The 27,997-nt window shown below is 40.3% G+C and overlaps 1 protein-coding gene across 1 annotated transcript; it reads left to right on the forward strand.

The window, feature by feature from the left end:
* Positions 1-569: 569 nt before the first annotated feature.
* trip11 (thyroid hormone receptor interactor 11) lies at positions 570-27,993 on the forward strand. Its single transcript, XM_023286629.3, has 21 exons — positions 570-1,158; positions 4,526-4,602; positions 5,700-5,810; positions 6,086-6,388; positions 7,179-7,247; positions 7,351-7,516; positions 7,705-8,031; positions 8,540-8,580; positions 8,697-8,795; positions 9,165-9,362; positions 10,502-13,534; positions 13,650-13,790; positions 14,636-14,829; positions 16,238-16,401; positions 16,592-16,695; positions 17,437-17,536; positions 19,910-19,991; positions 20,470-20,584; positions 23,730-23,852; positions 26,273-26,402; positions 26,554-27,993. Exons 1-21 carry the CDS (start codon positions 1,020-1,022, stop codon positions 26,766-26,768), a joined length of 5,931 nt encoding a protein of 1,976 aa, XP_023142397.2. The 5' UTR covers positions 570-1,019; the 3' UTR covers positions 26,769-27,993.
* Positions 27,994-27,997: the final 4 nt, after the last annotated feature.

Here is a 27,997-nt window from a genome sequence, read left to right on the forward strand (position 1 = left end):
AATAACGGGGTAAAGAATAAGACAACACAGAATATCAGAATATTAGGCTATAAAGTGAAGATAAAATGAAAGTGAAAAGATTTTTAAAAATACAGAAAAATACAATGTCGAAAAAATCAGCAGAAGTTGAGTGACAGAATGTGCAAATAAGAATGTGTTTGGATCTTGATTGTTTCATTTCAAATCTATTTTGTGGTGTACAAAGCCGAAATGCTGAAAATTGTGTCAAGGTCCAAATATTTATGGGTTGGACTCTATGAGCTGAATTGGTCCTCGAAAGCTATTAGACCTTGTAAAAATGGTATTATTTGGGGCTTAGAGTAGGTGAAAATGATGCACAGACGCTAAGATAATTGCAAATGAGATTTTAAAAATACCGTATTTAAAGTAATTTTTTTTAAAATTAACGAAATAAATTATCAGTTGTTTGATGTTTGTGTGTGACATACAGTACACCATTAATAATCTGTTTCTGAGTGTCTGATTCTTGCTGCTGTTCTTGAACGCACCTCGCTGTGTTAGTCCTCCAGTATCCCACAATGCACCGCGGCTGCGCTCCGTGTCCACGTCAAAGCTGACAGGCAGCAGCGAGCCGATAATGGCTGCAGTCGAGGTGGCACTTTGAGGGCGCTGAGCTGCTCGGACTGACTCAAAACTGGTGAATGTTACAACCACACGGACCGCAGGAGACACCGACTCTTTCGTATAGCTGTATCCCGACTTTCTAGCTGTCCGCCGGTGAGATAATGCCGCTTTCCTCGCGTGTCTGGACGGATTCCTTCAGGCGGACGGTCAGCTGTTATTAGCCGGGTTCGGTGCTCGTTAAATGAGCCTCAACAGCGACTTTGCTTCGGAGGACAAATAAAAAGTGGGATTTAAAGTTCATAACGTCTCGGCGGTTTAAAACCAACAGCTGAGCTTGATGAGCGAGCTAACGTTAGCATCTTTCGAGTCCAAGCTAAGCTAGCTCTTCCAGTCCTCCGCGGCCCCGCTTTGTTTTTGTTTGTTTTCCCCGGAACATGTCATCGTGGCTGGGTGGAATCGGCTCCGGCCTCGGCCAGTCTCTGGGCCAGGTCGGCGGCAGCCTGTCGTCCTTCACCGGGCAGATATCAAACTTCACCAAAGACATGCTGCTGGAGGGGATGGAAGAGGTCGGAGGTAAGAGAGAGCCGTTTCTGTGTAACTGCACACCTGCAGCAGACTTTACAAGTTGGTCCCAGCAGGTTTAACTGGTTAGTAGCTGGAGGGTAGCTGCCTTAAGAACACATCTACTGAGGGTCCTCAAAACAAGACCTGTCAGATTAAGTGTGTTCATATAGCAGGCTTTAAAATAACCTGAGTTTCTGTGCAGGTTGTAAGACAGGCAACAACAACATTATCTCCAGAAAACATGATAAAACCTGCAAAATAATCAATATAAAACACAAAAAAACACAATTCAAACAGGGCAGCAAGTCAGTTTCTCATAAATGTATACACTGCTCCAAAAAAATGAGGGGACATTTAATCATCACAGTATAAAATCAGTTCAGTTAAACTTCTGGGATACTGATCTGTCCAGTTAGGAATTGTAATTCAGCTGGTTAATAATTTTGTTTTCAATGGTCACATCCTTACATCATTTTGTTCTCAATAAATCACACAGCTGTATATCAATGATTTAAGTGTTCCCTTAATTTTTTTGAGCAGTCTTTATAAAATACTGGACCTCTAAGAGCAACCAAAAGACACAGAAAACATGAGACACTCTGCTGGAATATTTTCCATGTACGGTTAATTCGCCAATTAGTAGTTCCTGAAATGCAGATGTTATGCTTTTAAGAAATAGGAATGAAGAATTACTCTTTTTCAAACTGTGATTTGAAGCGATTTAATTAGCAGATGATAAAAGCTGCTAATTACACTGTACTTTACGCTGCGTGTCTCACCCAGGGTGGAAACTGTTGTGTTGATGGTTTTACAAATTCATGCCGACTTCCTGTTGTGACAGTCACACTTTAGATTGTATCTGATGTGGTAAAGCTGCAGTGCATTTTTAAAATCTATTACACAGTGCATATTGAACTAAAAACTTGTAAAATAAAAATTTTATCGCAAATAAAATTGCAACATCAGAAGGAAAGACTAGTATTTTCTCCAAATCGTTCAGCCCTAATAAGAACCCTGATTTGTTGCCTTCACTGGAGGAAATGCGAACAAGAACACTTTGCTCTGATTGTCTGTCTTGTAGAGAAACTGGCATTAATTGAAAAGTGACTTCTTGGCATCTAGAAACAAGCAAATCTCCAAAAGTCTTTTTACTAATATGCTGTAAATGATGCTATAGCCTTGCAGAGTTCAAAGTACTCTCCTGAAATGTACTCACTTGCCAGTATTTTTTTTCTCCAAAATTAACTATAATTAGGGATAGTCTGTGATGTTTACATCATCAGTATTGGCAGATAAAGGCTTTATTGGCATGATAAGCCCAAAATGAACATTACAATAGATGCCCATCCGGGTCAGGGTTTAGAGTTTTGTTTGAAAGTGTTTAATAAAAATAAATACGACATCCTTGACAAGTCAGTTGAAGTAGATTTCTTAACTTTTCCAAGTGAATGTGTAGATTTAAAAGACTTTGTAATTTGTTTTCACCTGCCAGTGTTCCATCATGGTAAAAGAAGCATAGTAATTTATCAATTCCACCACAGAAGAGACGATGTCTTCTGCATTTACATGGAAAATATGTACTTATACTGGTATCAGCAACAAAAAGGGTTGAAAAAATATGTTATATAAAATCTAATATACTATGTTGTTAACTAAAACTAATGCACTCAAATGCAACAGTTCTGCAAAGGAAATAATCATGCTGTCATGACATTTTTCTGTGTCCAGTTTTAAGCTTATAAGTTTATAAGCAAATATTCACATTTACAGAAATAAAATCAGTGATTTTTGGTTGTTTTTTTTTTTTTTTTTTTTGCTATTTTGCGGAAAGAAATTTTTTTATATATGCATGTACAAATGCACAAATTCATTTGGAACAATTAGTATCTTTGAAAGTAAAAGTAGAATATAAACATTTGTTTAGGTGTGTAATTGCAAGCAGACATCGTTTGTCACTTCCTTTATATTGTCAACAGATTTCTAGATAACATCATGATGGCGACACAGATTAGAACGCCTTGTTTAGTTTCATGTTTTGGGACATAGTTTCTCATATTTAGTTTAAAATGCAATGGTACGCTAAGTTGCTGATTTGCCTCAGTTGTTGCTATGGCTAGGTCTGAACTGTAGACTGAAAATCATAATGCGGTGATTGTAGATTGTAGATCTGTTGCATTTGCTCAATTAAGCCAAAAAGTCTCTAAAGCAAACAGATGGTGAAAGATAAAACCCAGACGGAAAGAGAACTTTGGCCACAGAAGTCCAACTCACTGCTGCAGTCAAAAACCACAAGTATGAATCCTTATCAGTGCAGGGAGGAGCTGGAAGAAAACTTTAAACTAAACAGACGACACTGACTGCAGCTTTAACTCAGTTTGTGTAGAAATGAATGAATGACCGCTTTTCGCTGAAAAGATTTCTAGAAATGCTGCCATGCTCAGCCAAGCGTGTTAGTTTGTCACGTGAGCCGAGTTCAGCAGGTCTGTGTGTGACTGATAGTAAAGAGTTGGTGTCACCTGAATGTGCTGTGGTGGATAAAGCAGGAAAAAAAAAACATTTTTGATATAAAAATGAATAAAAACAATCCAGCCGTTAGTTTTCTTGCTGTGTTAATGATAAGGAAACATGGATTATTCTTTCCTTTAATTCAGGGGTGTCAAACATGCGGCCAGCGGGCCAAAACCAGCCCTCCAGACGGTCCAATCCGGTCCTCCAAGTGTGAAAATTACAGAGAAGACATTAACTGCTGATTGTAAATTAGTAAAACTAGAAATTTAAAATAATTTGTAGACCATGACGAGTTGTTTTATAATATAATACTAGATTGCTCATTGTTCTTTTGCCGTTTTGTGTTTCATTTTTGTAATGCTTTGTTTTTGTGTTTTTTTGTCTGACTTTTTTCGTTTCTCATGTTTTTGTGGTTTTGTTTTTCCCTTTTGTCTCGCTTGTGTTTATCTTATTTTTGTCATCTTGTGTTTTGCTTTATTCGTTCTTTTGTGTAGCTTTGTTTTGTTCCGTGTCCTTTGTCTTGTTTTTTATCATTTTGTTGCTCGCTTTTGTTATTTTTTGTCTCATTTTTTTCACTTTGTTACTGTTTTTGTCTAATTTCTTATCTCTTTTTTGTTTTGTGTCGTTTGTCTCATGTTTTTGTTGCTTTGTTTCTCGTTTTGTTTTGCATTTTCGGTTATTTATAGGTTATTTTGTTGTGATTTTACCGGTCCGGTCCACTTGAGATCAGATTGGGCTGAATGTGGCCCCTGAACTAAAATGAGTTTGACACTCCTGCTTTAATTCCTTCTGTATGTTTTTGACTTATGCGTTATATCCTGTTTACACTGTTGGTATTTCTGATTCTATTTCTTCCCTCTAACTACAGATGCTGCCACAGAACTCCAGGTGTCCAATTCCAAGCTGGCTGAAGTCGAGACTGCGTTTGCTACTCAGAAATCTGAGGTGAGATTCTCCTCCTCTAGAGAAATGTGATGTATAGTTCATATCAGTGTTGCAAAATCCTGTTTTAATTGAACACCTGCAGGAATTACTTCAGCTTTGGCACAAATGTTCACTTGGACTCAAGAAGGAAATTATTAGTTTAAAGGTCACTATACACATTTCTGGTCATAATTTAAGTCTTCTTTGGCCAGTTCTGACAAAATTTCACACGAATGTCTAATAAAAGTGATGATGTTTTATATCCAAAACATTAGACAGTCAAAACATTAGTCTAACAACTTCACTGTTAGACTATAATGTTTTGCAAAAACACCGTCACTCAGAAAGAGATGGTGCAGTTGTGAATATATTTCACATTTGGTCAGATACTGATTTGATGATGGTTTTGAACTTGAGTGTGAACAGCCATGAACGTAAACTGCAATTTAACTGATTGGCGGAGACAGACAACAAGGTGCAAGGTGGTGATTCTAGTTCTTAATGTCAGTAAATAACATAAAAAGTCAGAAAACAACTATTTGAAAATAGTGTCAATTGTGTGTATCCAGAACTAGGTATTGCTTATTCCTCTGTGCCTTAGAGCTAATTTTTTCCCCTAAAACTATTTAAATACACATAAATGTACAGTGTTGTTGCACTAGATGACATGTTCTTATATTACCACGAACACACACCGACCGTCCTGCTGTTGTAAACACTCACTAGGGCACCAAATGTGTGATCTGTGGCTAAAAATAGCCCCCAACAAATGTCCTGTATCAGCTGCTGAAAGCTACAGAGTCCAGCTCCTTTGTCAAGTTACTTATCCGTTTTAAAAATGAAGCTCAATCCTGTATTTGTTTTTCAAGAAGATTTAAGAATAAGGTTTGTTTACAATAAGACAAATGGGATAACATGAACTTTATTCTTTAGAATTGGCTGTAGATCACTGTAATAACCATCATCCATCTAATTTAAATGCTTTTTCCATCTCTCTAAGCTCCAGTGAGGCTGCTCTGTACCTGAAAACAACCTCTGACCTTCCTGTAAAGGCTAATTTCTCCCATATTTCTGTTTTATTAATCGACTCTTGTCTCCTCACTCCGTGTTTCTTGCAGTACGACAGACTGAGGAAGCTTCATGCAGAGCTCGAGGAAAAACTGGAGGCGTCAGAGATCCAGAATAAGCAGCAGTCTGCAGAGTACAGAACGCTTCTGCAACAGAAAGATGTATGCACATTTATACACTTATATGTCACACGTATCTGTAAAGAGAGAAAAGATAGAAACATTAATTGCCATTACGTTGCATTTTGCAATTAAATTGGAGCAAATTTAGCATCATTTAGGAGTTTATAGAGAGTGTATTGGAAAACAAAATGGACAACGTTAAGGATTTCAGGTGTGTAAACATACATGAATACCTTTATATACATGCTGCAGCAGCTAGGTCTCTTCGTACCAGATTATTAATGTTAACTCTGTATATTTTTGTGTCTTCCCAGGTGGAGATCAGCCACCTCAAAGCTCGGCAGAGTGGACTCCAGGAAGAAGTCCAGAAGCTGCAGCAGTCGGCCCAGTCAGCCTCCGTCGGCCCGGCGCTGCTGCCCGTCACCACCGCCTCCTCCACCACTACCTCCTCTTCTGCTTCCACCTTCCTGTCGCGTCACTCAGGGTCTCACCAGGGCTTCCACGGCGACGAAGTCGACCTCAGCGACGTTCTCTGGTCGCAGCAGGAGATCAACAGGCTGTCGACCGAAGTGATGCGTCTGGAGGCGGAAGTGGCGCACTGGAGGCGGATGTCTCAGGTAAAATATGGGAGGATTTGTTGATGAAAGATAGTTTACAAGATGTTTACCCTTCATCTTACCATTAAAGAACACTGTCCAGTTCAGTATTCCAATAATATGTATCACAGACTTCTAGATAGATAGATAGATAGATAGATAGATAGATAGATAGATAGATAGATTTTAGACTTTATTAATCCCAAGGGAAATTCAAGATCAGATCAGAATTTTTCCAGTTACTGCAATGTTTGGTTCATCCAGATTACAAGCAGCTTCGGTTTTATTTGCCCAGGTTTTAAGACACGCGTTTGTCTGTGAGATTTTTGCCACCTCTCCGGTACAGTGAGGTGGGTAATATTTTGTGTGGTGCTCATATAAATAAAAATGTCAACGTATTGAAGTGTTTTCGCAGCAATAGGACAGTTTCATTTACAGACAACTGCACAAAAATCATCCCTTTAAACAGTCCCCCATCGAGATTTTATTCAGAATGAGTCTAATTTCCTGGAATGAGATGTTTTTGATAAAACTGAAGCACAAAAATTGAAATGAAGACACTGATCTTAAATCTCTTGTGGTTGAGGCAGAAATGTCAAAGACAGATGTTTTAGAATTTGGCCACTTAGAGCAAACTGTCTGCTTTACTAGAAAAGACCGAGAACATGCATTTATTGTAATCAGGTTGACCCCTTTTACTCCTTCTCTCTCACATCTTTCTAAAAAACGATGCTCAAGTTTGAAACACGTTAAGCCAGAGCTGTGAAGTTTTCATATCAATCAGTATATTGAGTTTATGCTGTTGTTGCAGGCATCAACAGCAGCAGGAGCAGGTAACGGCGACCAGGGTGAGATTCTCAAACTGCAAAGGACGATTAAGGTAACGGTTTCCAGTATAAATTGTAGTAGAGCATAAATCCTACTCAGACAGTACTGACACTGACTGCAAACCTCCATGCTGCTGGGTTGGTTTTTTTTAACAGGAGCTACGAGACGAGATGAGTCGTGAGGTGGACGAACATCAGCATGAACTGGCGGCTCTGCAGGACGCCCAGCGGCAGAAGATGGCCAACGTGTCGCGGCGGCACCGAGAGGAGCTGGCAGAGTACGAGGAGAGGATAGAGGAGCTGGAGGAGCAGATCCAGAGTGGTTAGCTTACCTTTGGTGTTTATTGTTGAAACTTTAGACCAAAAAAAAAACACATGGAAGGGAGAGAAATTCATGGGTTTGAGCAAGAAATCACAACTTAAATACCAAATATATTCAGCTTTAATTAAGTGTCTGGGCTACTCGAGTACCGCAAAAATTGAATTTGTCTTCTAAATGAATTTCTCCAGGTGGTGGTCCAGCCAGTCCCTCATCAGACGCCTCCAAACAGCCCGAGCTCCAGAAAAGCATCCGGTCCCTGCAGGAAGCGGCAGAGCAGCGTGAGAAGCAGCTGGCCGAGCTCACCGCCAGCCTGGAGGAGGCTCGGAGGAAACAGGCCTCGCTGCAGCTGGAGAAGGATGACGCCCAGGAAGAGAACGCCGGGCTGCTGCAGAACTACACCAGGCTGCAGGCGTCGGTGGCCGAGCTCCAGACACGAGTGCAAGAGCAGGAGGGGAAAGCTCTGCAGAAAGCTCAGCTAGAACAAGAGATCCAAATGTTGAGAAGCAACCTGACAGGTACAGTTGGACATGTGTTGAATACAAATACTCCAAACTGATGTGTCTCCTTCTTCATTTTTATTTATAGAACAGAATAGAATTGAATATCTTCAAGTTGTCATTGTACATGTGCAACAAAATTGTATGCTATCCTTTCAAGTGCAAACAGTAAAGTGCATCAGTCAGAGGTATACAAATAAATAAATGCTTCTAATCTAGCTATTAAAAGATTATTTAAAAAGAGAAGGAAACATTTTAAAATGCATAATAAAAAGAAAAAACAACACACCTCACATACAAGACAATTGATATTGTACATTTCAAGTTTTGGCAGTTTTCAGTGCGGTTATGTCTTTTGAGTAAAATATATATCAATATATATAATTTATATCTAAATTATTATTGTGTCACTTTCATTTTCAATAACCTCATAACATTCGCGTAGTATAGAAACCCAATATTATCATTTACTCCCTGCTTTAAGTCATAATTTGTCTTCATACTAACTAAAATTTTTACTTTCTAGGTGCAGAAAAAGAAATCGAGAGACTGAAAAGCCTGTCTGAAGTCAGTATGAACATAAACAACAAGCTAGCAATCCTGTTTTACAGTCAAACTATGTGTAGTTTTGGTTTAAACTGTCATGTTTCCAAGTATTTACCTCTTTCACTGTTAACTTACAGGCAGAACCAAAGGAAGAAGTGGAGCATGCAGACATCTTAGAGCTAAACACTATTATTGGGACGCTGAGACAAGAGAAGGAGGTCCTAGAACAACAAAAGGTTTGTTTATGGGCTGCAAAAATAACATTATGTTAAACTACCAGCTGTCCTAAGAATGTGTAGTAGCATAATTGATTCAATTAGTGTCTGTTGGTTTGTACTTTTTTAAGTAAGTGTTTCATTAGATGTATTTTTCTTTAAATACTTTTTATGTGCATTTCTTAGTGTTAAATTTGAGGTAAGATGGTAAAAGATAAGTGTGCACCAGAGTAGCAAATAAATGTCAAGTGAAATATTGATTTTTAAACATCAAAGAACAAGGCAAAGCTCTTTTAATGATTGGCTCTACAACTGAGGTGCATTTGATCCCATAAAAAAAAAAACAAGTCCTGAAGTGTCAGTCTTGTTTTTTGTGGATGTTTTTTGCAGCTTAATCTGCAAGAGAGACTAAAAGTGGCAGAAGAACAAATAATTAGCAATAATGAAGCTGGTGCAGCGGAGTCACTGGAGGGTCTGAAGGTGGAGCTGGAGAAGAGAGAAAAGGTCCTGAGAGCCGCTGAGGAGGAACGAGACAACCTGATGTCTGAGCTGGAGGAACTGGACCGGCAGAACCAGGAGGCAACGCAGGTCTGCTCTTTATTTATTGTTTAACTTGTTCTTTCATCTCAGCATCTTGTAGTGTGTAGAATGTAGACGTCGGTCTGATAAGCATACGGTCACATTTCTCCTTATATTAAACACAGAAAAACACACGAGGCTTCTGTGAATGTTTCTAAAAGGCAGGCTGTGACTTTGCACTTTTTACTAGAAGAAATGGTGCTACTTTGTGTTTTAGTACAAAGCACAGCAGTGATGACTACAATCACAGCTCTTCAATGATAAGTTGTAAAGGTGGGGATAATGCCTCTTCACATAACAAACATTTAGTTTAAAGCACCATTTGTTTTCCTGCTGCATGTACACTCACTTTTTTGCTGTACAGTCTACACAACCACAAATTTTAGGCTGCACACAAACGTCAACAGAGGAGACCATGTGGACTGTCGTAGTTTTGTGCAGATGGTCAAATTTACATAATGCAGAAAGTAAGAATTGGCCTTTAAAATACATTTTAAAAAATCAGAAACCAAATAGTTTGCTTAAAAGAAGCCTTCCCTTGGAGCAAGGAAGAATTGGCTCTACACTTTCAGCCCCTGCTCAACCTATTGAGCTACAGAGGCGCCCACCACTTTATCTTTTTAACACCTAACAAATAAACAGTTTGTTTCATGCAGCAGGCTGACACAGACTGACAAGGCCACTGAAGTTATAAAAGTAGTGCAGTGACACCAGTACAGCTTAACGATCGTCATTCACTCACACTGATGCGACCAGTTGAAATTTCAAGTCACACACAAATAAAGGTCACAAATGTGACCATTTAGCCCTGGCGCTTGACTTGCTGCTTCATTTATTGTCATATTGTTGGTGTCATGTGCTGTAATTGCTCCATGCATGTCTAAGGAGATGGAAAATATCCTTCCATTTGGATGGTTTAGAACCCAGTGTCACCTCTCACATTGCTGTATTATTTATTTAGATATTTAAATGCACAAAGATGCACAACCTTCATGACCTTTCTCTCAACACATTGCACTGAGCAACAATTCTAAACATTTTAACGCACAGCATAAACATAGAGGTATGGATAAAAAATGGAATATATGTTAAAACAGTGGGGGAAATGTTAATTTTCTTGTTTTTTTTGCTCTTTTTGTTTTCTCCAGCATATGATCTCGGTGAAGGAGCAGCTCTCTGGACAGCTGAAAGAAGCCGATGCAGAGCTGAAAAGAATGACTGCGGAGCTCAGCACAACCAAGGACCAGAAAAAGTCACTGGAGCAAGAGCTGGAGAACCAAAAAGAGAAAATGAGCCAGAGTGCGTTCACCCTGAATGACCTGCATATGAGCAAACAGCAGCTGGAGCAGACGGTGAAGGAGCTGAAGGACAAACTGGGAAATGCACAGGAGCAGAGCCGAGACGCTCGAAGAGAAGTCGGAGAACTGAAGAAGATCCTGCAGGAGAAGGAGGAGCAGTTATCCGCTACAAAAGCAAAGCTGAGTCTGGGACAAGATAAGGTAACGGAGGCACAGGGAGCTAAAGAGGAGCATGCAGCGAAGGAGAAGGAGTTATCAGACCTCAGGAGAGAACTAGATCAGATGAAGAGCGCTCAAGAGAAGGTGATGTCTGAGGGCTATGAGTTGAAGATGGAGAACAGGAGGTTGAAGGAAGACAGTGAGCAGACTCTGGGTAAAGCAGAGGAACTAGCCAAGCAGCTGAAGGAAAGCCAAGCTGCTCTGAATAGGACTGTAAGAGAGAAAGATACTAGAATTGAAGCATTAAAACTTGAGAAAAGCCAGCTTGAAGGTGAATTGACTCAAGCGGAGAGGACACTAGCAGAACAGGTGAAACAGTACCAGCAGACCATCGAGGAGCTGACTCGAGCTCGATCCATGGACGCCTCGGCTTTACAGACTGAGCACGAACGCACCATCAGACTAAACCAGGACAAAGACTTGGAGATATCTCAGCTGAAGAGAGACATGGAGCAGCTGGCGTCCGACCACAGAGACACCAACGAGATGCTTTCGATCACAGTCGCGGGACAGAAGCAGCTGACAGATCTGCTGCAGGAGAAAGATGCCTTCATGGAGACTGTAAAACAAAACGCTGCAGATTTACAAGCGGAGATGGAGAACAGTATTTCAGTCGTGACCAAGGAGGCTGAAACTCTCAAACAGGCGCTGGAGGAAAAGGACAAACAGCTTGGAGGCATGAAGGAGGAGAACAGCCATCTGAAAGAGGAGATCGATCGGCTGAGGGATCAGCAGAGCAGACCTCAACCTCTGGCTGAGCCCAGGACTCTGGACATCATCACCGAGCTGGAGACGGAGATCACCCAGCTTAAATCTTCCAGGAATGGTCTGGATGAGGAGGTCCAGGCTCTGAGGAGAACCTTGGAGGAGCAGCAGGCTTCTCTCCTTCTGTCTCAGCAGACTCTGCAGGCTCAGCAGAGTGAGCTGGAACAGGCCCACGCTCGCCACCAGCAGACCACGCTCAACTACGACAGACTCATCCACGCCAGAGACGAGGAGATAACTCACCTCCAGCAGACGGTGGATCAGCTCAGTGAGAGTCGGGGCCGGGCAAACTCCCCACCTGTTCAGGGAGACGTCATCCTGCAGGAGGACAAGACCCAGTCTCTAAATCAGGAGAACGGCAACGAGAAGCACGACCTGTCTAAAGTCGAAATAGAAAAACTGGTGAAGGGCATCAAGGAGAAAGAGACGGAGATCAGCCAGCTGAACGAGAAGAATCTATCGTTGACCAGGCAGCTGGATCAGCTGGTGGTTTCTCGCGATGAAGTGGGCAAACTCTCCCAGGTGATCCTGCAGAAGGATCTGGAAATTCAGGCGCTTCATGCCAGAGTGTCGATGGGCGGAGGACACAACCAAGACATCATGTTCTTACAGCAGCAGCTGCAGGCGTACGCTGTGGAGAGAGAGCAGGTCCTCGCTGTGCTCAACGAGAAGACCAGAGAGAACAGCCAGCTGCGCTCCGACTATCACCGCCTCATGGATATCATGGCTGGGAAGGAGGCAGCGCTACTGAAGCTTCAGCAGGAGAACCAGCGGCTCTCCAACATGAGCGATCCCTCAGGAAGCCAAGAGATGTTCAAGGAGACCATCCAGAATCTGTCTCGAATTATCCGGGAGAAGGACATAGAGATCGATGCGCTGACACAGAAGTGCCAGACCTTGGTGACGGTGCTGCAGTCCTCAGGAGGAGAGTCCGGCGCCGGTTCTGGAGGCGTCAGCAGCAACCAGTTTGAGGAGCTGCTGGCGGAGAGGGACACGCTGAAGCAGCAGGTGAAGAAGATGGAGGAGTGGAAGCAGCAGGTGATCACGACGGTTAAAAACATGCAGCACGAGTCGGCTCAGCTGCAGGAGGAGCTGATCAAACTGCAGAGTCAGGTGTCAGCTGACAGCGACTGCAGCTCCAAACTCTCGGTGGACTACACTCGACTGATCCAGAGCTACGAGCAGAAGGAGAGGAGGCTGGGAAGTCTGAGTCTGGAGCTCGCTCAGGTCCAGCAGACCATCACCCAGCTCAGCTCCACCAAGGACGTCCTGCTGGGGAAACTGGACAGCGTTGCACAGACTCCTGAAGTCGCTCAGTCTAGTGCAGCCTCCCTCACAGCTGAAGCTCCGACCCAGCAGACGGCTTCACCTGTCGACGGCGACAAACTGCGGGAGGAACTTGAACGACTACAAGCGCAGTTGGCTGAGAGGGAAAACACCATCAGGACTCTTCAAGAGAACAACCACCGACTCTCCAACTCGGCGTCCGCCTCCGAGATCGAGCAGAGAAGTCAGGCCGAGGAGGCCCGACAGGTCAGAGAGAGACTGGATGCCCTGCAGAGGTCGGTGAGGGAGAAAGACTTGCTCATCAAAACCAAAGGAGACCAGCTAATTCAAGTGAGCGAGTCACTACGCAACCGTGAGAACGACAACGAGGTGCTGAAGCAGGCCGTGACCAACCTGAAGGAGCGAGCGCTTATCCTGGAAATGGACGTGAAGAAGCTGAAGGAGGAGAACGAGCTGGTGGCTGCACGTTCTAGAGAGAAAGAGTCTGAGTTCAGGGCGCTGCAGGAAACCAACATGCAGGTTTCCCTTCTGCTCAGAGAGAAAGAGTTTGAACTGAGCGCAATGAGCGAGAAGGCTGCAACCGTGGAGAGGATGCTGAAGGACAAAGAGCAGGTCGGTCTTCTATTTATTTCTCTTGACTTTTTTTTGATATTCATCTGGAAACAGTGTTTTCTCTTTATTCTTCAAATGTTTGTATTTCTGACTGATTGTCGGTTTTGTGCTTCAGGGTAAATCAGGTGAGCTGAATCAACTCCTGAATGAACTGAAGTCCATGCAGGAGAAGGCTGTGTTGTTCCAGCAGGAGAGGGATCAGGTGATGATGGCGCTCAAGCAGAAGCAAATGGAGACCACAGCAGTACAGACTGAGGTAGGAGGATAATATTCACTCACTAACTTTGTAGTTGTAGCCATGAAAGTTAGCACCTGCTATTTGCAAGACAAATTCAGTTAAAGATATCAGATGATGAGTATATAAAAAGGCATTGCTATACTTGCAGTTCTTTTTGTTTTTATTGCTGTATTTGTTTTTACAAAGTAAAATTAGATTATTTTTGTATATATATTGTATATTAAAAACCCCATAATCGTGTTTTTGTGGGAGGTTTTCCTGTGCTAAATGTATTTCTTCTGCATGTGAAAGACCTGCAGGAATGTACAATATGAGAACAAGTAATGTGATTATTGAACATTAAAGCATGCGAATGTTCATGTATGTAAACATATTCTAGTATGTCCCAAAAACACAATTGTGAAAATGTGTGTGAGCAAGAATATAGGCCCTTTAAATGCATTATGTAATTATAGGAGTAAGTTTTTTTTATTGTACAGATCAAAATCTACACACTCTTCCCTTTATTTAGTTATCCAAATATGTTAAATTGTGCTAAATAAACAATTTTCCATCCAATTACAACAATAAAAAGCTTGATATTGCTCAGATTTCTATTGGAAAAATATAGAAAAATTATTTTCAGTTTCACATTTTCGGAAAGACCAGATCATAGTATTTTAATATTTGTTTCACAGCCAGCTTTGACCTGCTTCATCATGTTATCCAATCATCATAATGTCACAAATCACATTATTAACGTCCCCAAAACTGTATCCTACTATGAATGCATTCAATTCTGGAGAAAATATGGAAGTTGCCAAGAATTATAAGGCTTGATTTTAATAGATACACACAGTTAACAGCGTCTCTGTTGTTTCCAGCTGCAGCATATGAGGGATAAAGAACAGCGTCTCAACTTGGAGCTGGAAAGGCTCCGTAACCACCTGCTGGAGATTGAAGACTCGTACACTAGAGAGGCTCTGGCTGCAGAGGACAGAGAGACGGAACTACGCAGGAGGGTGGCGCTGCTGGACGAGAGACTGGCCACATCCTCGAGTGCCGTGGAGAACGCCAGGTTAGCTTCAACTAAACCTAAATAAAATCTCCAGGGACGTCATTACACTTCATCACCGTGGTTTGGATGTTTAGAATACTGTAGTCGGCAGTGCTCACACTTGTATTATCACACTAGATGACTACATTAAAAGCTGGTATGATCACCGTCACCCTCAAACTGAACTGTTCTGTGGTCTACTCTCTATCTTTGGTCCTATTATTTTCAGTTTTTCTGCTCCTCCATCATTAATATCACAACTTTGAATTCCACTGTTACACTGGTAACATGCAGCTGTAAATCCTGATTAAAAAACTGGTGACGCAGGCAAGTCCTGAATTATGTTCTATCTGATAGTTTCAAAATTACAGCCCTCCTTTCCCTTCTCTGTCCATATGTGCTTCACACATGCCCACAACACTAATTTAGTAGCATAACTCAGTACATTAACCTGTGAAGTATGGCTCATACTAATTGATTTTGTCATCCTGATCCTGATGATTTTGGTGCCAAAGACGTTATATACCATCCCATTTTCTCTGCAAACACGTGTGCCTATGAACACAGTTGAGATTACAGCAGTCGACCTGAGGCCAATACAGGTACAAATTTCTCCCAACTCCGAAACACCCCTGATATTGACACGTTTTATTTGGTTTATTGTCAACATCTCTTTTTGATAAGTCTGTTTTCCTATTTTGTGGGTTGCTTTACAGTGTAAACAGCTGGAATAGCAACTTTTCCTGCAAGATTTCCCTCCACTGAAACCGGCTTTCTGCTGTTTGAAAGGATGTCTTTGCATCTGCATTTGTAAATAAGACAATTTTAACACCTTCTCTCTGAAAACAGCTGATTGGCCAAAGTCTCCATTCACGGATGAGATTTTCTAATGCTTGAAAATGAAACAGTGATGAAGTGCAGACATCTAGTTTCATCTCAACACACCTGAATTAAAATATGCTGGTGTTAGCTATGGATTTTTTAGCCAAGTAAAGCCAAAAAATATTGCCTACTTGAGCTTTAATTACTAATTACACTACCAGTCAAAAATCTGGACACACCTTCTCATGGAGAGAATGCCTAGAGTGTGCAAAGCAGTAATCAAAGCAAAGGGTGGCTATTATGAAGAATCTAAAATATAGAACATATTTTGACTTATTTCACACTTTTTTTGTTTACTACCTAATTCCATGTGTGTTCCCTCATTGATTTGATGCCTTCAGTGAGAATCTGCAATGTAAATAGTCATGAAATAAAGAAAGACTTTTAAATGAGAAGGTGTGTCCAACATTTTGACTGGTAGTGTATATTCTTTGACTAGAGCCAGCATTGCTGAGGGTTGCCTTACAGAGATTTTATGGGGAAAATACAGATTATTATTAATGAAATTTCTCCTGTGTTTCTTCTTATCTCCCCCTTCTTTGTGCAGCCAACAGGCCAGCATGCAGGTGGAGTCTCTGCAGGAGCAGTTAATCAGTGTGGTGAAGCAGCGGGACGACGCTCTCGTCCAACTCAGGACCTCTCAGGAACAGGTCAACCAGTACGCAGTGTCACTGTCCAACCTGCAGATGGTGCTAGAGCAATTCCAACAAGGCAAGTCGACAGCTCAGACATGATTACCCTTTGGATGTTGCAATGCTCCTCCAGTCTAGTTGCATCTGTTATGTTGTGGTGTTTTGCCAAATGTTTTCCTGTCCTGCGATAATTCAGTTTGAGCTTGTAGCCTTGCAATGAAATTCCATATTGCTTGTAGTAACACTTTTACTGTTTCTTTCAATATCAGAGGAGAAAGCCATGTACTCAGCAGAACTTGAGAAGCACAAGAAGGAGAAGGAGGAGTGGAGAAGAAAAGCTCTGAAGCTGGAAGATCAAGCATCTGCTCTGCAGGTAAACCAGCAATCCAGAACTGATCGGACAATTCACCTTATCAATATCTGATAGAGGTGGAAGGAGTGCTCAGATCTTGTACTTGAGTAAAAGTACCAGTACTAGTACGAGAAATCCTCCTTTGCAAGCAGAAGTCATGAATTTCAATTTAGGTCTAAGTGAGAATATTAAGGTTTTATCATTAAAATACACTTAAAGTACCAAAAGTAATAGTACTCATTATGCAGAATGCCATATTTCAGAATTATATATCATTGAATTAAAGTTACTGATGCATTAATGTGTTTATTTCTTTATGTTTAAAGCTGGTAAAAGCAGTTTAACTACTTTATATAGTTATTTTCTGGGTTACCTATGGATTTCCCTTCAGTGATCAGTACATTTTTACCTAAATCTGAAATATTACATCCTAATTTTTTTGTTGATTATAGTTTGTGTTATTGAGCTAAATCAACAAAGATGTAAAATAAATGCACTGGAGTAAAACATATAATATTTAACACTGAATTGTGGTGAAGTTAAAGTATAAAACAGCAGAAAATGGAAATAATTCATGAAAGTAAAGGCCAGTACTTGAGTTTCTTTCCACCACTTATATTCAACATTTGCTGTCAACAGCAAAACCAGAAAGTGATTACAGATCTTTTCAAATTCTTTTTCATTGTATTTCTTGATGACACTGCAGCTGAATGAAGACCAATACAGACAAATATTCTTAAATGTGTTTTTTCTGTCTGTCAGTTGAACCTGGACGAAGCCAACGCTGCGTTAGATTCGGCGTCTCGTCTCACCGATCAGCTCGACCTGAAGGAGGAGCAACTGGAAGAGCTGAAAAAACAAGGTGAGGTGCAGCTGAGTGTTTCCACCTCCCAACTTCCATAAATGTCGTCTCCAAGTTTGTTTTTCCCTCACTATAAATGTTGCATGGGAATGTCCGCATTATCAGACTGAACTCTGTAAAAACTTCAGCTTTCCAGGTTTATGGCTAAATAAAGGAGTCCACATGAGGTTGTAATAAAATAAATGTTTTTAAGGTGTGTTAAGACATTTCGAGCAAACTTGTTTCCTTATCACAGGCTGAAGAAGTGAGGCTCTAATCCCCCCTTCATCCTGGGTTATAATCTATTTTTATGTCCCACTCGGCAGATTTCGCCGTTATCAAATATGAGCATTACATCACAGCAAATTCTCAGACTGTTTCTTTTTTCACCGCTCAGACTTTATTATTTATCCAGACCTGATATGAGGCTTTATATTTGCTTTACAAATCAGTCACCTATAGGAGAGCTTACATTGCGTCTATAAATAGCAGATTAGAGAATGTGCTGTATATCGACACCAGTGAGAGACTAACTCTGGTATGTCTGCTATAGCTCGAGTTTGTTCCCATATGTGATATTCTGACAAGTGAATTCCCTGTAGTCTGTAAACCCACATTGTTACACAACGCTGTTATGAAGACATTTCTATAATCAAAAGACCCCTCTTGTCACGTGAATGAAAGATTATTCTGTCTGCATTTGTTATCTTGGTAGCCAGAAAAGACATATAAAGCACATTTGCAAAATTTTAATGAAATAATATTGAGGAAGTTAAAAATAGTAGCCATGTGAATTAAAAAATACCTCCTTGGTTGTGTTATAAATAAGATTTTTCAAAATATGTGTTTGTTTTGGGATGTTTTTTATGCCCTTACTGGTGGAAATAGTGCAGAGAAACTGAGGATACATGGGAAGAGAGTAGGGAAATGGTCCGGCTGGGTTTTGAACCAGGGACTCGCTGCTCAGGACATTAGTGGAATACTTGCTAACCACTTGCCTATTTGGACACCCTGTTTTTCAAGACTTTTTGCTTTTCCAAGTCAGAAATTGCATCTTCTTGCTTAATTTTGCGTTCTATTATCAGTTCAATAAGGAGAGATCATATAAAAGTAGGAAGCAAAAGTTTATTGCAGAAATGTTAGCATGCTACATCAGAGTAGTTTGGTGGTTAGACTCTAATGACAATAAACCTTATATATTGTCTTGGATGAAAATGACCTCGAGTGAGATTAAGGAACTCTACAACAAATGTTAGTGAGCGTTAAAGGCCACAGAGAATAACTGAGAGAGGAACAACGAGAGCCTTTGATTGGCTAGGGGAGATTAAAGTCTTTGGTTGGCAAGAGAATATGGAGGCATTTGATTTGGGAGCTTTTTATTGGCTTGAGGAAAAGAAAGCCATTAATGGGTTGAAGAAATTCAGAGCCTTGATTGGCTCAAGAAAGCAAGAGCCTTTGATCGGCAAGAGGCAAAGGAGAGCTTTTGGTTGGCTAGAGAAGACGAGGACATTTGATTGGCTGGAGAAAAGGAGAGTGTTTGATTGGTTAGAGAAGTTCAGAGCCTTTGTAAGCGACCAGATCTTCCATATCGTCACCTTGCAAAAATGATGGCCTAAGTCATTTTTTGACAAAAGTAATTTTTTTTGCCTAAATCATGTCCTCATGATACTGGCCACCTCTGGTAAAATCGCCTACATCCTCAGCTGAACAGATCATGCGATTCTACCCCTGTAGTATAATGGCTTAAGTCAAGGTTCAATGTGGTATGGTTCATTTTTTGTGTTTTCTGAAAAAAAATGACTTAGGCCAATGTTTTAAGAGGGTGTTGACATTGAACTTCAGCGTTCTTAGACGAAAATTACTTTAGAATATTTTATATTTTCAGACAAAAATCTGTGATATTTATTATTTATACAAAAAGAGCTCAGTCATTTTCGGCTCCTGTCTATGGCTCCTAAATCTTATTGTTTGTGAGTAGTGGGTAGAATATTATTTCATAAAGTAGTCAAGCTCAGTTGTACTTGTCTTGTGGGCTTCATTTGGCTGCGGTAACTGTACCATCTGGCCTACTGAACAATTTCTAATTCCCAGTCAGTTTTGGTTTGTTTATATAGGACAGTTAATATCAACTTAATTAGTTTCAATGAAAGATTAGTTATGAGCCTTTATTAATACATATATTCATTTTTATCTAATCACTCTGGCTTCCTGCCATTTTGCTAAAGTGGCCGCTGGAAATATCAAGTGGCATGTTGCAGATCTAGATGGTCAGAAGAGTCATTTCTGAGTTCGTATTTTTCGTGAATGTGGATGTTTGATGCTGTGCGTCCAACTGAGACATGAATATGACTATAAAAGTTGAAATAACTTCTCATGATTCTGTTTGTTCTGCAGTGGATGTGAGACAGGAGATGTTGGAGGAGGCGCAGAGGAAACTGATGAACCTCCTGAACAGCACAGAGGGAAAGATCGACAAGTAACTTCAGTCCTGTCTTCAGTTTAATTAACTGAATTAGTCTGATTAGATCCAGTCTATGGTTTTCATAGCACCAAATTTCTTTGTTGTTTTTCAGGGATTTTGGAAAGTCATACTGCAAAAAAAATTGTATGATGTCTCATTTTTAAAGCTTTAGTGTGACATTGAAGGGATTAAATTTGTAACTGGAGCAGATTTGGGCAGTTTGTCGCTGTCCAGTGAAAATTATGTGCCTTCGAAATACTTTTTTCCAGATAAATTGCAGGATTAGGTGAAGCTTTTATGGGTTGAAAAAATGTTCCTACAGCTTTAGCAACAAACATAGTTTTGGAAAATGCTTTGTTTTGGAGATGCACTGGTTTCAAAGGAATGCTATGAAAAGAAATGTTCCCTTTAAATTCCTGCAGCTGCTTAAAACTGGAGTCTGCATCTTTTAAATCCTGATTTACTCCACTAAATAATATTATTGTGTCTGCAGGGTCCTGATGCGAAACCTGTTCTTGGGATACTTCCACACACCGAAAACCAAGCGTGCCGACGTGCTGAGGCTCATGGGAAGCGTCTTGGGATTGAGCCGAGAAGATGTTGATAAGGTGGGAGATTTCTTGACTCTTATTCAAAGTTTTTGCGTCCACGATCACATAATTGTTTTTCAGGCAATGTGTGTTCCCAATGAAAATTCTGAGGGGAATTAAAACGACTTAAACAGTCAGTTAGCGGGAAGTGTTATGTCATAGTGGGAATAAACGCACGACGAGTCACTAGACTAATAGAAAACATAAGTACAGCTGTGTTGTAACTCTAATACTCTCTTGTGTTCTTGGGGAAAAATATATATCAAATTAAGAAAATCGCTCATCATCATGCCCATGGACACAGTGTTTCAGTTCTTACTTTTAAAGGTGGTGAAAAAAATAATGGTATTATGTAACTTTTACCATATTTTAAGAGAAAATAATAAGAATACAAGTGCAGTGGTTGTCTTTGGGTGAAGATGTTGCTGCTGTTGTATAGTCAGAATGTTACATACATGTTAAAACCATTTATTTACATGATAAACATCCAGCGGTTTGTACTCGGATGTCAAATATGAGCTGAAAAATTTACAAAGAAGTCTGGAACTCTGAAATGGGAAATGTGTAGGAAACCTGAGGGTATGTACTTTTCAGGCAGCAATGTTTTTAAACCACCTCACCCTTATAGTGCCTCCTTCCACTGACATTAATGGCAATACATCCAATACATACGAGTCTACAGTAAACTATTATCAGCCTGTTTATCTATTTCTATGCATTGTGTGCTGCTCTCTTTTTTTATTAAAATTGTTCTATCTATCTATCTATCTATCTATCTATCTATCTATCTATCTATCTATCTATCTATCTATCGGACAAGTCCTACTGAAACGTCAATGAACTTCTGACTAACTGTATAATAATCAGCACAGAGGGCAGGATGAAGCACAGTGACTCAGAAAGACAAACAATAAACTGGAATGATCCCAAACAGAGCTGCTGTTCAGAAGTCATATCAGGTCTCTGAATTATAGACATTTAAATTAGACGTGAAAATGTCACTGTCAAATCTGTGTTATTATTGTCAAGTGCTTTGATTTTGAAAATTTGTGGCCATTTTTACCAAATCATACTTGACTTCTCAGGTCAACTCTTTGCAAAGTCTCTGCGCACTTGCAAGTAAAGTCACGTGACTTAGATGAGGGAATGGATAAAACTCTATTGGTACACTGCAGCAATTAAAGAACTGTTTTTAATTGTAATGTTTCGAATGAAATGCTGTTATTTTACAGATTTTTTGCCCTGTTTTGGCAAATTACACATAATAACAAATAAAATCACCCAAAAAGTATAAATTCACATGTTGATTCAAAAACAAAAACAGCCAAAAGTGTAAATAACATCCCAAAAAGATCTGTATTTTTTTTCCAAATGGTAGTTTATTCTTTTACAATGTTTGAATGTAAAATTGCACTGTTTTCATTTTATTTAAATCAACAAAAATATGATTATTTTACACATATTTTCTGTTAAAGAAAAATTCAGTATATTCGAAAGTGAAAAATGGGAAATTACTTCTAAGTTGTTATTTTACATTTTTCCAATTTTTGTTAAATTACAGATAATATCATATACGAAAGCAAAAAAAAAAAAAACGATTAATTGACTTCTGCATGTTATGCCCATGTAAAAAAAATCTGTATTTTCACAAGTGGTAATCTGTTCTTTCACAATGTTTGACCATAAAACTACTGTTTTACTCTATTTCAGTATGCTAATAATAATAATTATTTACAGATATTTGCCTTATATTCAAATATTTATTTATATATATTTTTTATTTTTTTTACATTGTTTTACAATTTTTTTAGCATATTTTTTCTGGCACCCTTGCTATTTTTTTGCCATATTTGGCAGGATTTTTGTAAATGTATTTTTTTAAAAAATATTTTCTGCAGTATGGTGCCAGGCGACTGTTAGCTTAGCTTAGCATAAATACTGAAAACAAGGAGAAACAACTAGCCTGACTCTGTGTAACTGTAGCAATGCTCTCTAAATAACACTGTAATATGTAAAATACAAAACATTGTGGTTTAAATCACGTCTTCAGTCCAAATCATGGAAAACATCCTGGTTTTTATAAGTTAACAGGGCGTCCAGTTTACAGCTCTGTTGTTGGGTTTCAGAATTTAAATTGAATTCGTGCTGCTGTTGCACAATATTTTCAGAACACGTGACCTACTTCACAAGCTTCAGATGGCCAGAATCTGTGTCCGGGTGGCACATTTTCTGTCCCTACACTGTTTACACACACAGGGTCACTTTAACCCTGTGACGACAGACCTGGTTTGGTGAATAATTGGGCAAACATGTCCTTCAGTTCAGTCAGATAACAAAACTCACTGTTCAACAGGCCCTTAAAAGCCCTCTCAGAGTTCAGCCCCGAAAGAGAAAGCATTTTCTAATGCAGATCTTCTGGCAGAAGCTTCGTGGAACTCCGTCCAACGATTCAGAAGTGTATTACCCAACTCTCTTAAAGGAAAACAGATACAGAGTGAGGGGCAAATGCGATTACAACCCCTCAGAAGACCCTTTTTTATTGTGTAGGAGGTCATTCTGCTTTTTTTCTTTCCTCATCTGTCCCTCATCTCCTGTTAATGCTATTTAAATTTTCCACTCAACTTGTGATTACAGCGGCCAAGTGTCCCGCAAACCAGCCGACTTTTCAGAATCAGCCTCAGAGGGGCTCCTACCCCCCCTCTGGTTCCCTTTAATCCCAGTGCTGTCATCCAGACACTCCATATGGGGTCCGTCCAGCTGAATCCTTCCAGGGAAATGACGCTGATGATTAGGGAGTATGAATGGCAGTGAATGATAAGGTTTCTTTCAGGAGTGTGGGCTGTCTGCAAAGAATCACAAGAAGCCTGTACATCAGTTTAACTAGACAGTCGGCCCGCAAAATCATTTTCCAGAAAGCGGTGGCAAGCTGAAAGGAAACCAAGCGCAATTAAAACTGAAATAATCCGACCACTTCTTCGAAAACAGAAGAAAATCTACTCTCCAGCCTGAATCGTACAGTTTAATGTTTACTGTGGCAGCACTTTGCATCCTTTGTCTTGGTTAAATAAGGGTGAAGGACTTCTTCTGTGCAGCTGATCGTGAAATATTAGGTGTCGGTTTTGGGGAGCAGTATTTATTGACACTCCTCACCTCCCATCTGCAGATGCTGGAAGAGGACAGTCGGCACGGCGTTACTGGATGGATGTCCGGCTGGCTGGGAGGCCGAGGAGCACAAAGCGTCCCGAACACTCCTCAGAGACCCACCAGTGGCCAAGGGCTCAACTCGGTAAGAAACAAACAAGACCCCCTACAATGACAATCTAGGTTTTTTTTTTTTAAATTACAGCTGAACATTTCCACCTTGAAACTGCAGAGAACCGATGACAGCCTCAAAAACATGGATTCAGACTTCCAGGGTTTCATACGTAACAAACCTAAAGAATCAACCTGCTAACTTGCTGGGTGGAACTTCATCTATCAGTGTGTGGTCATTGTGTAGCGTAGAGTAGGCTTACAGTGTTTTAGCAGAGTTACTGGTGAGCTGGTGTGCTTGTAATGCAACGAATGGAAGAGAGATTGATGTAGAAGAGTTGTGAAGCTCATAGATCCAAAAATTTAACTTAAGGCTACACTTTAGTTACATCTAAGCCATTTTAAGGCAAAAAGTTATGCTTTTCATGGAATAAAGCTTCTCAATGTATAACTTTGATATACAAAGAGGTTTTTTTGGTTAAATCTATGATTGGAAAGCACATAAAACGCAAACTAACTCATCCACAACACCTAACTGGACTGTCTTTCATCAGTTTATCCAAAGGCGCTGTACATTACTGTAAAGAAATGATGATCCTTTCCCAAGAGAATGTCCAGAACTGGAAGAAGAGACCATAATGTTCACATAAACAATTACAAAGACCATCAAATTGAATAAATAAATGGAAAAATGGGAAGCTTTTTGGGAAATAAACAACAATAATAGTCAAAAATCAATCGACAAGCGTCCAATAATAGCATAACGGAGCATCCAGACAGTCTGTTTACGTACACTTATCTGCCACAACATTATAACTGCCGGCTAATATTGTGTAGGTCAACGTTGTACCACCAGACCTGCAGTAATTTGTTGGGGCTCTGACATGAGATGGTGGATCCTTTGGGTGGGATGCAGGATGGGGCATCTGTAGTTGGTACTTGTTCTGACACATTCCAAGGATACTCCATTGGATTTGGTTCTAAAGAGTTTAGAGGAGCTTGGAGCTCTTGGTCGTGTTCCTCAAGCCATTACTGGGTAGTTATTGTGATGTGGCATTAAGCATTGTCCTACTGGGGGAGGCTGCTGCCATCAGGTTGCAATGGGGGGGTTTGCTTGGCCTGCAGCAGTGGTAAGTCAGGTGGTATGTGTCGAGGTAACATCCACATTAATGCAGGATCCAAAGCAAAACTTCATAATGTCTTGAAATGTTCCCTGGTTAGTGTACATGCTCAGTCACTATACGGTCCATGCCACTCATCATGGCCACAACTAGAAATAACAGAAAATCCAGAAAGGCAGTGTATCATGTCACTACCTCTTGCTTTAAATCAAGGATATATTAGCACCAAATATTGACATTTTATTAAGACATGAAGGAGCTCCCAATGAATTGGTATGATGACTTTAATTTTCCAGAGTTGTTACTTCCTGTTTCTCATGTTGGAGTTTCTCAACTGAACAAAGGTAAAGTGAACAAAAGTGACCTAACCTGCAGTAAAGAAGAAGGAACTCTGAGATGGAAAAACAAATCAAAAAGTGATTTAAATCAATAATGCTTAAATAAAATTGAATAACCGTGATAATACACTCACACCACAATGCTGTGAATAAATACAAAGGTCCTGCTATTTTCCTTTTTAGAGGTTTTTTTTTTTTAGTTTTTCAGTTCCACAGATCTTGTGATGAATGGAATATAGCAGAATCACCACGCCAGTATCTTCCTCATACATCCTCTGACAAGCATCTCAAGTTGTTTTAAAATAGTTTGACAGGAATTTAACAGTAGAAAGATGCAACAGAGGTTCACTGTGTTTACCTCTAAAGCCAGTTTTTTCTCATTAGTAAATTTATACACTCAAATAAATCAAACCACTCTTCAAAATAAAGGAATATGAATGCATTTACTCTCGTTTGTTTAGTTTCACTTTGCGTCACTCACAGAGTAGAGACAAGAATGTATTTATCCTTCCAGGGAAAAGTCTTGAGGAGGAGGTTGTGAAATTGCAACATACAGGCACTTTACTTCATGTTAACACAACTCCTTTCATAGGAATTGTGTACAGATGATTCATGAAAACATGCTACTTTTCTTAAATCTTGCTTTCTTGTTTCTGTACTGGAAAGCCCTGTAGCTGAGTGTATGTTGTTTGAAATGTGCTATATAAATATCAGAACAGTGACTTCAGGTAAGAAAAATAGCAAAGACAGAACCATTTACGTGTTTGTGAAACTGCCAAAGTAAAAGTCTGTGCTCCATCAGGTTGTAATTTATCCCTACTCATGCAAGAATATACAGGTTTTTCAGCCAGCAATTATGTGCTCGACTCTTATTCTTTAACAAGATGCTACTTTGAAGCTAAGTCTTCATTTTGAGCTCCCTGTTTTGGACGTAAAAGAAGAATTATCACTGTTATTCTTCATTGAAAATGTTACTGTCCTGTCCTGTGTTGCAGTCCTTCTCAGAGATGTTTGTAAAGTTCCTGGAGATGGAGTCGACCCCGACACTGCCGGCACCGAAGCTCCCGGTTCACGACATCAAGCCTCTGAGCGCTCCGCCTTCCAGAAGAACCAGCAGCGCCGCAGGTAAACGACCCCTCTGGGAAAACCCACCGCCAGGACGTTTCTTCCTCTCGTGCGCTTTAATCGCTCCTGTCAGACTGGAGGCGGCGTTTTTCTTCCCGCTTCCCCAAACACGTCAACCTTAATTTAAACGTGATCCTCTTTCTCCTCGCAGGAGCCGCAGCAGCCGGAAAGCGAGCCGGCGAGTCCAATCCCTTCCTGGCTCCTCGCTCTGCCGCCGTGCCGCTGATGACCGGCTCCAGCTCCGGCGGCCCCGGAGGTCACCTGCTGATGAAGCCCATCTCCGACGCTCTTCCCACCTTCACACCGGTGCCGGTGTCGGCCGAGGCCAGCGGCGGAGCCGTGCTCAAAGACCTGTTGAAGCAGTGATCGCTTCAACATGAGATACACTAAACTGAGATACTTGGGCAGTTTTGCTACCAGTTGCTGCTCTTTTTTCTTTTTTTTTTTTTTTTTTTATTTCCTGCAAAAATAAATGACCAGAGACTTTGTAAAGGCTCAATATCACCATTTTTTGAAGGGGATTGAAAGTAAAGTTAGTTTTTTAAAGTCTGTTTTACTCGCAATTTGCTGTTCTATGCAACAGACTCTCCCTTTACACATCAGTGCAACCCACAACATTAACAATGACGTGACTCCACAGAAAGGATGCAGGGTGAGAATGTTTTTAAAATGTGGGTCATTCAGCGTGCGAGTAACAGACTAGATTTTCAAAAAAAAAAAAAAAAACACTTCTTTTGATTACAAGTTACGTCTTAAGCTTTGATCTTTACTCATCGCTCCAGTTCTGAACACAAGTGACCTTGTAGACTCGCTGTGTGCAGCACGATACATGTGGGTTGAGTCTCATCATCGTCGTCGTCGCCTCCGTTTTTGCTAGAGGAAGCCTTCAGTTTTCATCCATTGACTTGCATTTTATTTCCTCGTCTTCGGAGTAGTTTTTCTTTTCAGCAGTGCAGCGAGCTGTTTCTGATCCAGCACTTTGCCTAAAAGCTCTCTGGCGGCAGCAGCAGCAGACTGCGTACAGATTTATGTGGTTCAGTACATCTGTTAAAACCATAAAGACTTTTTTTTTTTGGTGCAAAGTCTTGTCTTTTCCAGACGGCCAGACTGTGATATGCAATAAGCGGTGTAATTATGGCCAAAGCTGCTGACTGTGGTTGATGAGAGACTGCTCTTATGTTAAAGTACAGTACTATTATATAGTTATATATATGTAAATGAGTGGCGTATTTTCCTATTTATAGGCACCAGAAGGCAGAAGAGAAGTGCCTGCATTTTTTGCTAATTAGATAGTTGTATAATCAGGATTGTAAATGGTTAATATAAATATATATATTTACAGAAATGTAAAGACAAAGCTGCACATTTAAGAGGCTATACCAGACCAGAGAGTAACTGAGCTGCTCTACATTTTTGTATAGACATCAATCAGAATCCGTTGCAGAAGGAATGTTACAGGGTTTCAGGTGTATTGATTTCAAAAATAAAAAATGTATCAACTGTAAATTCTCAGATTTTTTTTCTAGACCTCAACCTGGATGATCTTTAATTGAGGAATTGGAATCAGAAATCAAATAAAGGTACAACTGCTGAGG

The sequence above is a fragment of the Amphiprion ocellaris genome, chromosome 20 (assembly GCF_022539595.1).
Source record: "Amphiprion ocellaris isolate individual 3 ecotype Okinawa chromosome 20, ASM2253959v1, whole genome shotgun sequence".
Classification (NCBI taxonomy): Eukaryota; Metazoa; Chordata; class Actinopteri; family Pomacentridae; genus Amphiprion; species Amphiprion ocellaris.

Excerpts from the sequence above, each read along its gene's own strand:
- trip11 (XM_023286629.3), top strand. The coding sequence starts at position 1,020 with ATGTCATCGTGGCTGGGTGGAATCGGCTCCGGCCTCGGCCAGTCTCTG. Across the intron at positions 4,603-5,699 it reads TTGCTACTCAGAAATCTGAG|TACGACAGACTGAGGAAGCT; the intron begins GTGAGATTCTCC and ends TGTTTCTTGCAG. Across the intron at positions 7,517-7,704 it reads GGAGGAGCAGATCCAGAGTG|GTGGTGGTCCAGCCAGTCCC; the intron begins GTTAGCTTACCT and ends GAATTTCTCCAG.